Below are 12797 nucleotides of genomic sequence, written 5' to 3' on the forward strand. Positions count from 1 at the left end.
GTTCCGAGTTCCGATAAGCTTCCGTTATAAAAATGCGGAACGAAATACTGAAGCGGATGTGAAAATGTATGCGGAACTTTCGCAATTGGTTTGGACAAGATAAAATATGTTTGAATTTAAAATTTTGTCACAGCGCATCCAGGTAAAGTTCTACCTATCTACCTACCATTGTCAAGCTATTTTCAGCTATACCTCATTAGTTGTCCAATGCACCAATACATTAATTGAGGTTTTAGATAATGTAACTGCACATCAAAGGCGCTCTAAGACACAGTTATATTACATTTCGACAGAATACCGACTAAACTAACAGCGAGATTAATAAACAACTATTAGACAGCTTAGTAAAACCCATCTGCACAAGCTTGAAGCCACAATGCACCTTCGACAGTTCCGACAGAAAGCTGATCAAGAACTTATGCTTATCCTTGATCGAAAAGCATCTTGTAAACATTAATGAAACCAGAGTTGGTGGCAAATCTCTACAGATGGCGTCTCTTACGCTGTCTGGAGTTATTTGTTAATCTCCCATAATGTACGTAAACTGATAAGTTCAGAAACTTGTTTTCATAATTTCTTTCATCTGAAGAAGCCATTGTACGACAAAACTGTTTTCATAAGTAATAAAAACAATTTTTTGAAGTGAAACTTCTTTACGCACGGTAGGGTAATTTCGTTTCATGCGAGTTGCTATGTAACGAAATCATGCAACGCATTTCCCTGCTGTCTGTCCCTATGTATGCTTAAATCTTTAAAACTACTCAACGGATTCTAATGATAATAATAGATAGAGTAATTCAAGAGGAAGGTTTATATGTATAATACATGCATAATATGGTAGAGAAACAGTGACAATTTTAGAGGTTTCTAATGTGATGTCGTAAATAAACACATTTTTTGCGCTTACATTGCAAACGCTGGCTGAACCCTACGAGATAGATCAAAATAATTACTACAGTATTGTACACCTTAAAAAGGTCTACAAAAAAGTCCGCGATGGTATATGTTTATCTCTTAGGGATAACCTACAATAACCATTTTTTATCCTTTACTTTTTACGAGAAATAATGGCTTATTTAAGCAATACAGCATTAATCCTTATCCAATTAAGTACTTTTAAATACATTGTGCATTTAATATAGATCAATATGGCCCTTTACAGCATGTAATTTAAATGAATATTTTCGAAGATATTACAGACTTAAAATGCAGGGACATAGCGGTTGCGGCGGTACCGGCCGGTTTGTATTGTCTAATGACAAAAAAGCTGTGATTGTTGTATATAAAGACATTCTATAGTATATTTACTATCAGCATTGCACCCGTGCGAAGCATAGTGTACAAATAATACCATTAAACCAATTCCTTAACCCCTATCCCGGTATGTTCGTGTGTTTGAAAAAGTTTCACTTCAGTAGCGTGTTGTATAATTACACGTTGTATTTTTTTAAACTTAAATTTATTTAGTATTAGTAAAAAATAGTCTCAAATTGTAACATTATTTAAACGTTAGTATCAATGAGTATAGGAAGGTATTAGGCTTCCGAATGAAGTATTTTAAGTTATATTAATAACTGACCTTAATTTTTTGAGTTTTATTGTCCATCCATTTCTCCCTTCTAATTTTCTCATCCGCTTTTTGCATGTCTTTCACTTTTTGTAATTCAACCCTGTGCCTATGATCGACTGCTCTCATGTTGCAATTGAATCTCTCTTCAAGAACTTTCATTTCGTGTATCAAACTTTCGCACTGCTGATTGAGCGTTTTTTTATCGGCAATTAGCTGATCGATGAACTTCTGATGTCTTTTCACAACGGCTTCGTATTCTTCCTTCTGACTCTTGAGCTTTTGTTTCACAATTTCGTCAGTTTGTCTGGTCATCTTCGTGACCTGTTCTCTTAAAATCGATAGCTCTCGTTGAAGGAGAGCAATAGATGATGATTTGTCTTTCAGACGAATGTGCAAGTCGACTACTTGACGAGCCAGATCAGAAGGTGCCAAGAGAATTAAGTCGTCTGTTCTGAAACGAACACAAATCAGGATGAGATGCTGGAAAGTTTCCCTTAAGGAATTCCGATTTGATCTGTCTCATTCGATTTGTTATCAAAAGTAAATCATGTGTGCAAAATTTTCATTTAAATCTCAGTCACGTCTCTGTAAAAACATCAAATCAAAGATTTCCATTTTCGATATGCTGAAAGGTTTATTGAATGAAGAATTTTCAGGAGATTCTTAGTTCGACGAATATGTATTAGGTAGATTTTATCTGTGTATTGCGCTGATGATTTTTATAATTCTTTTTTGATTTGAAACAGCGTACTGCCCATTTCAACTTGTAAGAATTGTGACCTTGAAGAAATCTGCGCGAAGATAGAAAGAATACACACTAGGCGTGAGCAAGAACAAGCTTGAACGAGCAGAGCTCTTGATGGGCGGTCTTAGGAGATCGGCTAGAACTGTACAGTACTAGACGAAAATGTTTAGCAATTTCTTAAAACAAAAATGTATATAAATTAACAAAAAAAAACAAAGCAAAAGTTTTATAGGTGTGTAGAGCGTTAAGTTAATTCATTTGTTATCATTTTTGGCTAAATGTGCTTTTAAATAAAGCATATTCTTAAATTTTAACGAGGCAGTTTAAATAATTTTGCAGATGGTACTGTACACTTTTGTCTAGTTCTCGCTCGATGATGTGTGGAGAAATGAGCTCCGCAGACAAATATGATTGAATTTGGAATTATGCTACGGCGCATCCTAATAAAGGGAAGGGGCATATCTCCAACTTCTTGAAACGAACAGTACTCTTGAATTGATTTCATTTAAATATCATCAGAATTGGTATAGCAGGAATTTTGGGGTAGGAATAAGAACAGAAGAGGACGCTATAAGGGTCAGTAAAGAAAAGGAGAGGTAGGACGGTAGCATACCATTTACGACATGAAAGGATAGGCTGGTCAGAAACATATTAGAAACAGAAGCAGGAGTAAAGAGCAGCAGAGGAACATTCAGCGTAGATTACTGTTCACAAATAGTTAAGGAACTTGGTGTTGTCCTTACTTGGGTATATTATCTAGTTGGAGTGTAGATTCAATCAGCACTGTAGCAATTTCGGCACCCTCCTTTGCGGAATTTATAGATTTACTATAATTTTTATCTACCTCATCCAAATAGGACATTATTTCTCTGAAATTTAGAAAAACGTAATTAACAAAAACTGAATATTTAAACAATAGGGTAAGAGTGTAGTTAACTCAGATAGATATCATTATAGAGTACGAGTAGGAAGCATGTATAATAGGTTATAGGCTAAACCAACAAAGATCAAATAGTGTCCATAATATTTTACAATCGATTATTTATGTAACTATATTTTATATATTGTTTAGTATTCTCGTTCGCAGTCTATTTATATCAACTCTCTTGTAATTACTAGTCCTGATTATTCCCGGAAACTTCCTGTTAAGTCTTGTCCGCGGTGTAAGTTAAGTCCCACAACTTCCGGCACAACAGGCGTGTCATCCGTATCGATCGCCAGCGGCATTCGTTGGAAACTCTCACTCTTCACTGGACCGGTATGATTTAGATTAACAGATTTGAGAATTCGCTACAATTTTTTATTGTTCTATTGGTACCTACCCCTAATTCGTGCCCAACTTCACCGCAACTTTTTTGTTTAATAACTTACGACCCCATTCGGAACACAGCTGTGCAATAAGCGACATGTTTCTAGCACATAATGACTAATTATGATTTTTTTTCTAGCCAAACTCTTCAAAACAAATTTAATTATTGTCCTTTATCAAACGGGCTTGCCTAATTAGAAAACTTTTTTATTTTAGATTTATAGGAAGTTGGTGTTTGTGGTTGTCGATATTCCTAATTGATCCGTTGGGTCAGGTTATTACTTACTTAAGATTAATTGAAGATTTATCGGCCTGCCTGTTGGAACTCGAGAAAATATCTTCATTATTTCGCTCGCTCGCGATGCCAGTCAGCTTGGTGTTGTCGTTATTCCCATCGGAATAGTTTCCTTGGCACGCGTTTGACGAACACGGAATTTTTCTTTCCCCGTCCGGCCTTTCCCTTTCGCCGTTTTCGTTGTTACGAGCCGCATTTTCTTTTGATGGAAGACGAACTGCCCTCTCTGCTATTCCTTTCATGCATTCCATGCTTTCATCTAAACAATGAGCTACCTATTGATCTATTGTTGTAGGACCGTTTATTCAATAAAAAACATTCCGTTATTTCTTCTTCTATAATTGATGTTTTAATTTATTGAAACAACTTTAATATAAATATATNTATCAATGAGTATAGGAAGGTATTAGGCTTCCGAATGAAGTATTTTAAGTTATATTAATAACTGACCTTAATTTTTTGAGTTTTATTGTCCATCCATTTCTCCCTTCTAATTTTCTCATCCGCTTTTTGCATGTCTTTCACTTTTTGTAATTCAACCCTGTGCCTATGATCGACTGCTCTCATGTTGCAATTGAATCTCTCTTCAAGAACTTTCATTTCGTGTATCAAACTTTCGCACTGCTGATTGAGCGTTTTTTTATCGGCAATTAGCTGATCGATGAACTTCTGATGTCTTTTCACAACGGCTTCGTATTCTTCCTTCTGACTCTTGAGCTTTTGTTTCACAATTTCGTCAGTTTGTCTGGTCATCTTCGTGACCTGTTCTCTTAAAATCGATAGCTCTCGTTGAAGGAGAGCAATAGATGATGATTTGTCTTTCAGACGAATGTGCAAGTCGACTACTTGACGAGCCAGATCAGAAGGTGCCAAGAGAATTAAGTCGTCTGTTCTGAAACGAACACAAATCAGGATGAGATGCTGGAAAGTTTCCCTTAAGGAATTCCGATTTGATCTGTCTCATTCGATTTGTTATCAAAAGTAAATCATGTGTGCAAAATTTTCATTTAAATCTCAGTCACGTCTCTGTAAAAACATCAAATCAAAGATTTCCATTTTCGATATGCTGAAAGGTTTATTGAATGAAGAATTTTCAGGAGATTCTTAGTTCGACGAATATGTATTAGGTAGATTTTATCTGTGTATTGCGCTGATGATTTTTATAATTCTTTTTTGATTTGAAACAGCGTACTGCCCATTTCAACTTGTAAGAATTGTGACCTTGAAGAAATCTGCGCGAAGATAGAAAGAATACACACTAGGCGTGAGCAAGAACAAGCTTGAACGAGCAGAGCTCTTGATGGGCGGTCTTAGGAGATCGGCTAGAACTGTACAGTACTAGACGAAAATGTTTAGCAATTTCTTAAAACAAAAATGTATATAAATTAACAAAAAAAAACAAAGCAAAAGTTTTATAGGTGTGTAGAGCGTTAAGTTAATTCATTTGTTATCATTTTTGGCTAAATGTGCTTTTAAATAAAGCATATTCTTAAATTTTAACGAGGCAGTTTAAATAATTTTGCAGATGGTACTGTACACTTTTGTCTAGTTCTCGCTCGATGATGTGTGGAGAAATGAGCTCCGCAGACAAATATGATTGAATTTGGAATTATGCTACGGCGCATCCTAATAAAGGGAAGGGGCATATCTCCAACTTCTTGAAACGAACAGTACTCTTGAATTGATTTCATTTAAATATCATCAGAATTGGTATAGCAGGAATTTTGGGGTAGGAATAAGAACAGAAGAGGACGCTATAAGGGTCAGTAAAGAAAAGGAGAGGTAGGACGGTAGCATACCATTTACGACATGAAAGGATAGGCTGGTCAGAAACATATTAGAAACAGAAGCAGGAGTAAAGAGCAGCAGAGGAACATTCAGCGTAGATTACTGTTCACAAATAGTTAAGGAACTTGGTGTTGTCCTTACTTGGGTATATTATCTAGTTGGAGTGTAGATTCAATCAGCACTGTAGCAATTTCGGCACCCTCCTTTGCGGAATTTATAGATTTACTATAATTTTTATCTACCTCATCCAAATAGGACATTATTTCTCTGAAATTTAGAAAAACGTAATTAACAAAAACTGAATATTTAAACAATAGGGTAAGAGTGTAGTTAACTCAGATAGATATCATTATAGAGTACGAGTAGGAAGCATGTATAATAGGTTATAGGCTAAACCAACAAAGATCAAATAGTGTCCATAATATTTTACAATCGATTATTTATGTAACTATATTTTATATATTGTTTAGTATTCTCGTTCGCAGTCTATTTATATCAACTCTCTTGTAATTACTAGTCCTGATTATTCCCGGAAACTTCCTGTTAAGTCTTGTCCGCGGTGTAAGTTAAGTCCCACAACTTCCGGCACAACAGGCGTGTCATCCGTATCGATCGCCAGCGGCATTCGTTGGAAACTCTCACTCTTCACTGGACCGGTATGATTTAGATTAACAGATTTGAGAATTCGCTACAATTTTTTATTGTTCTATTGGTACCTACCCCTAATTCGTGCCCAACTTCACCGCAACTTTTTTGTTTAATAACTTACGACCCCATTCGGAACACAGCTGTGCAATAAGCGACATGTTTCTAGCACATAATGACTAATTATGATTTTTTTTCTTATTGTCCTTTATCAAACGGGCTTGCCTAATTAGAAAACTTTTTTATTTTAGATTTATAGGAAGTTGGTGTTTGTGGTTGTCGATATTCCTAATTGATCCGTTGGGTCAGGTTATTACTTACTTAAGATTAATTGAAGATTTATCGGCCTGCCTGTTGGAACTCGAGAAAATATCTTCATTATTTCGCTCGCTCGCGATGCCAGTCAGCTTGGTGTTGTCGTTATTCCCATCGGAATAGTTTCCTTGGCACGCGTTTGACGAACACGGAATTTTTCTTTCCCCGTCCGGCCTTTCCCTTTCGCCGTTTTCGTTGTTACGAGCCGCATTTTCTTTTGATGGAAGACGAACTGCCCTCTCTGCTATTCCTTTCATGCATTCCATGCTTTCATCTAAACAATGAGCTACCTATTGATCTATTGTTGTAGGACCGTTTATTCAATAAAAAACATTCCGTTATTTCTTCTTCTATAATTGATGTTTTAATTTATTGAAACAACTTTAATATAAATATATTTGTATGTATATACAGGGTGTTTGTAAAATAAGTACGCGACTTTTGAGGGTGTTGTTATGAGAAATCGCGTTGTGCGTAGGGCAGGAGGTTAAAGAGCAATACAATTTGTAAGAAAACCACAAGCTATAATCTGATGCCGGTCCTGTGCGTGAAATGACCACGTAGGTCTATGCGTTTGCAGGGAATTGCGTTAAGGACTGATCAGCTACATCGATTAAAAATGTAAACAGTGCCTATTATCGAAAGGCTAAAGTGGGCATCAACAACAATAAAAAACGTTTAGACGACCATTATGATAAAGATGAATGAAAGAAAAACATTTGCTCATCGCTAATACTCTACTATTTAAATTACGCCTCCTGTAAGGCTTTCACTCGCTGCAAATGACAAGGATGCAGCAGCTGCTTCTTTAAAATAAATTTGTCATACTGTAACATGGGAGGTTTGTATGTACTTGTGTTATTCTATGAAATCAACGATTTTCATAAATAGATTGTAAATTGTCTGCTTCACGTAATCTCACCAGTAGGAAGCTTTCGCAGGGGATGTTGATGACTATGCCATTTGATTGTTGCATCATATTAGATGCGTATTTGTTTATTTTTCCAATTATTCCCAATTTAGACAATAAAATACCTATGCATCACTTAATTGGTTCTCTTTCTTTACAATTTCTAACAAATATTTTTGATAGCTGCCCTACTGCTTCAATTTTGTTGACTATTGCAGTAGAATTTCATTAAATACAAATAAAGTAGGTACTGATTGTCGAAAAAAATATTTTTTTTCTTTTTATGGAGGTAGTCGGTTACACCGTGAATCAAAGGAATTAAGTCGAACATTATTTCTGTAGAAAAGGGAGATATTAAAGAGATAAATTACGTTTCTGAGGAGTTGAAATTTAATATTTTCCACGTTTCCGAAATTGTGAGAAAGCAATACCTTCAGTCAAATTTGATGGAAGAGAAGCACTGAAAGTGACAGTAAAGATGCCTCGATATTAGTATAAGGGAAGAAACGAGGCTATTAAATTTCGTTGATATAACAAATATACCTACAAAATTTTGATTATTCACACATATTTTATGTTGGCCTCATTCTAAAGCAATATTGAAATCATATCCTTTACTTAATTCACATCCAGAGGCACCTACAATATCTTACCAAAACATTCTTGTACAAAAAATAAATTCTATGTAACACTATAAGTGAAAAAGCAGAAATAAAATGAAAACTGATTAATACAATAAACCCTACACCACGTCGTTTTACTACTTCATAGCAGAATACATGTAAATTGTACCAAACAAATTAGTGATCTTAAGTATCTAAAGAATTATATCAATAAAAATTTTAAAATCAAAATAAAAAAAAATCGGTTGTCTGTAAAGTCGGTTTACTGACGATAGTTGAACGTGACAACGTCATAAGAAAATACTGATGGAATGGTTTCATTTTTCAAAAGAAAATTTTAATTTTATTTGTTTGATAGATATTTTGTATGGATATAGAGAAGGAGGTAAATGGAAATGTATTATTGTATAGCAGCTGTCCACGCGGACGCATCGCTCACTCAAGTAGGAGAGAGACAGATGTCGAACGCTGCCGAACGCGGAGGCCGATTGTGCCTCTTTGTCGCTCGTTCCGCGCTCTCGCTTGCACTTCAAGCCTTAAATGGAACGCCTCAGAGCGAGGTAACGCCGCATGAGTCATGTTTTTTCGTGCGTGCAGCCGGCTCCATCGAATTATAAGACGTTGTCACGTCAATAAAGTCAGAATTAAAATTATGTTAATTCATGAATGAAAGGCTACTTAGACACATATTAGATGCGGAAACAGGAGTTAAGAGGAGTAGGGGTAGACCTAGATTAAATTACTGTTCACAAATAGTTAAGGATATGGGATGTTCTAGTTTTTAGGGAAAAGCGAGGATTAGCTCAGGATAGAAAGAAGTGGAGGTGCGTGTCCAACTAGTCCTAGGACTGACGATCCTAAGATGGTGAATTCATGAATTTGTATTCACTGAGACTACTTACATCGAAGTAAAATTTTATAAAATGAATATGAATTATTTTATGCACTGACATAAATTTATTTAATTAATTTGATTAATCGAAACAATCGAAAATCGATTATTCAAAAATCGATTAATAGAAAATTGATTGTCGAAAATTTTAAATATAAGATTGATTAATCAAAGTAACCGAAAGTCGAATAATCAAAATAATCCGTTTTTTAAATAAATTCGAATAATTAATTAATTGAAAACTGATTAACCGAAATAATCGATTTCTCGAAAATTTCGATACATGGGTTCAATCGATTGTTTATATTATTTGAGACAATTGAATTATTTAAATAATGAATTATTTAATTTAATCGGTTCAGTCTATTTTTTTGGGTACATCTGAATTAAAAATTAAGTACATAATTAAATTAATCTATTATTTGATTAATTTCGATTGTTCCGATTCATGTACATAATCGATTTAACCCATTATATCGATTATTTCTGTTAAGTGCTTTTTGATTAATCAATTATTCTTATCAGTTGAAACAATTGTTTATTTTAATTAGTCGAAACCGATTGTTAATATTAATAGATTTTCCGTTATTTCGATTAATACATTTTCGATTTAAAAATTTTGATAATCGATTTTCAGTTAGTCGGTCATCACATAATAGAGTACATGGTACATAGCGCCATCTATTCTTATTTCTCTATAGCATGAAGTGTAGATATTTTATGTACTATAAACTAACTTCGATAAATCTCCGACCAAATCGATATCAAGTAAACAGTAAATAAGTATCAGTAAATGTACTGCCACTTACCTTGCCTGACCCAAAGGATAAGATAATAGAAGAAATATTTTATGCTTGGGTACTCACGAGACTTCTTGTCCACATCCTCCAAAGTTTTCAACACCGATACAATTTCATCGTACGGATCATCTCCTCCGTCGTTGACCGAAGGCTTGCTTCCTGTATTACAATCCATAATTCGATTACTTATAGGAATGGTGGTCATTTCAATTTCATTAATATTATCTAAAAAATCCGTGAAATTTGACCCTTTTTTGTGATTCAAAGTTTTCTCCTTATCAAAAATGTCCAGCTTAGATTCTCGATTGCATGACATCCAAGATTCGACATCAGAACGGTTACTCGCTAGATCTTCTATGGATTTTTGGGCATTTTTTGAAATGGTCTTTGATTTTGTTTTACCATTCTTGATACTAGCAGTTGTTGAATTTTTTGACTTCTTTTTAGAATTTTTCGTTCTGATAGTTTCGCCTTGACTTCTTAAATACAGTTCAAGAAACTCGCTTTCCACGTTTGTGTTAACCCCATCCCCACTTCCGAACATTTTATCCAAGCTGCTTATTATTTCTTTAGATTCATTGTTGGTCCTTTTTATTTTACGAAAATCTTGTATTTTATACTTGCGATTATTATTTTCCTTTGCGTCTTTTTTTCTACTGGACTTCTTGTTTGGCTTGTCACCTAGTATTTGACAGTTATTATCACTAGTGTCTCCTTGTTGGTCTATATTTTTAATCTGTTGTTCCCTGAGATCTTGTAACGACTTATCAGTTTGAATTTCATCAAAAGCAGCATTGTTCGCTATTTGTTCTTCAGGTTCACTTTCTATCCAATTTTGTACTTTCAAATCGACTGGATTTCCATTAGAGGTTATGGATTTTGCAAAAGTATTTTCTGTAGATTCGTTAGTCTTCACGCTCCCTTCATTGTGTCCGATATCTAACAGATTATTGGCAGTCATAATCACGTTTTGATAATCGCTCTCATTATATGAAATATTCTGCAAAGAAATTGACGAACCATCTTCCGAATTACTTAAGAATTCTCCGTCGCCTTTTCCAGCAATTTCGTTTAAGCTATTTCCTGTTGTTGGCCCAACTGATTCTTCGGTATAATTTTTATCTACACCTACTATGAAGTTAGTTAGCTGTTGAACGGTAAAATTTTTGCTGCTGTTGTACTGAAAAGGTGGTTCACATGGTTCAATTACTATTTTGGGAATTTGTGATTTCTTAGGAAGCGGAGGCTTCGACTTCAGCCCAGGAGTTAAGGCTAGTTTGCAATTGTTTTCTAGGGTGGTGTAATTGTCACAACGAGAATTGTTAAAAAAATGAGAAGTGGTTTCGTTATCACCACAGGAAGTATCCTTAGTAATTGCCTCGTTCTTCTCAGTTTGGATTTGGAAGACCTCGGTAAATCCCTTTCTACATTCTTCTAAAGAAGTTTCAACTCTTTCATTTTCAGTGGTTATACATGTTTCTTCTTGTGTTTCGTTCAGTTTGTGATTCGGCTCTTGAAGATTCTGTTCTTTGGAACTGTTTATCATATCTTCGACTTCTTTTTGGATTTCTTTGCACTTTTTAGAATCTTCAATGAGTTTTTTTATTTTGGCATCTAAAGTGTCGGTAGAACTTATCTCAGATAACGTATTTGAATCTTCGCTGTGATTAGATATTGTGTCAATTTTGTGGTGTTTTCTGTTATGTTTTGAAAGCTTCTGTTTTTCCAAAGTAGTTATGGGTTCTGTCAGCAAGTGGCTTAAAATTGCCGACGACGGTAAATCTTTACTGATGTCTAGAACAAAAGTTAAAAAAAATGTCGAGCTAACATTAATATTGGTGTAAGGTGCAATAACCTTAAAAAAGAAAAAGTAAATTGAAATGTCGCAAGAAAACTTTCATACAAAAGTTACGTCAGGGTCAAAATTGTATAGGAGAGTTTTAAGTTATTTTTCCTTACGTATTATATGAAAATTTCTGTGAAATTGTGTAGTACGTATAAAAACACGCCAAAATAAATATTTATTATGAAAGATTCTTCGAACCTTCTATGCTTTCTAAGCTCGAGCAATCTATTCTTCTGTACAAATCCCTTTGCGGTATTGACGATTGATTTTTTTCAGAAATCCCTTTCTGAATAACTGTTTGTCCTGCTGAATACGGTCTTTTTATGTGAGACTGATCAGGATCGCACTCTTCCTGAAAATAAAAATTAACAAAGTTTTAAATAATCATGTAAATACACTGATAATAACAAAATTTAATAACTAAACAGAACCCAAACAAAATGGTATGTAAATACAAAATGCAAACACTTTTGATTTATTATTTCAAATGTAAGATACAAAATAAATTTCAATTTTGTATTTTAAATTCTAAAAGCAAAATATAAAATATAAAAATTTTCTGCATTTACTTAAGTTTAAAATATTTTTTAGGAATACCTTGCAGGCATTTGCTAATTTTTAAAACATCGGAGTTTTTCTAAAGTAATAGTGGTGTTTGCACTATATCATCAGGATATGCTGAAAGGTTTATTGAATGAAGAATTTTCAGGAGATTCTTAGTTCGACGAATATGTATTAGGTAGATTTTATCTGTGTATTGCGCTGATGATTTTTATAATTCTTTTTTGATTTGAAACAGCGTACTGCCCATTTCAACTTGTAAGAATTGTGACCTTGAAGAAATCTGCGCGAAGATAGAAAGAATACACACTAGGCGTGAGCAAGAACAAGCTTGAACGAGCAGAGCTCTTGATGGGCGGTCTTAGGAGATCGGCTAGAACTGTACAGTACTAGACGAAAATGTTTAGCAATTTCTTAAAACAAAAATGTATATAAATTAACAAAAGAAAACAAAGCAAAAGTTTTATAGGTGTGTAGAACGTTAAGTTAATTCACTTG

The 12797-nt window shown here is 34.4% G+C and overlaps 2 protein-coding genes across 3 annotated transcripts in view; one reads left to right on the top strand and one right to left on the bottom strand.

Moving 5' to 3' along the window:
- LOC108734604 (centrosomal protein of 131 kDa) overlaps positions 1-12797 on the bottom strand; it is a 42035-nt gene that overhangs the window by 25594 nt on the left and 3644 nt on the right. Inside the window, exons 3-7 of one of the 2 annotated variants that reach the window (XM_025977315.1) lie at positions 11937-12090; positions 9959-11686; positions 6674-6941; positions 5849-5974; positions 4370-4811 (exon numbers count right to left, since the gene is read on the bottom strand). In XM_025977315.1, coding sequence (XP_025833100.1) covers positions 4370-4811; positions 5849-5974; positions 6674-6941; positions 9959-11686; positions 11937-12090 — 2718 coding nt within the window. The remainder of the gene's footprint in view (positions 1-4369; positions 4812-5848; positions 5975-6673; positions 6942-9958; positions 11687-11936; positions 12091-12797) is intronic. The other variant, XM_025977316.1, reaches the window with a different exon arrangement.
- The window catches only part of LOC108734605, a 371439-nt gene that overhangs the window by 19624 nt on the left and 339018 nt on the right, over positions 1-12797 (top strand). The gene's annotated exons all lie outside the window — the stretch shown is intronic.

Source organism: Agrilus planipennis, unplaced genomic scaffold (genome assembly GCF_000699045.2).
Source record: "Agrilus planipennis isolate EAB-ADULT unplaced genomic scaffold, Apla_2.0 scaffold89, whole genome shotgun sequence".
NCBI lineage: Eukaryota > Metazoa > Arthropoda > Insecta > Coleoptera > Buprestidae > Agrilus > Agrilus planipennis.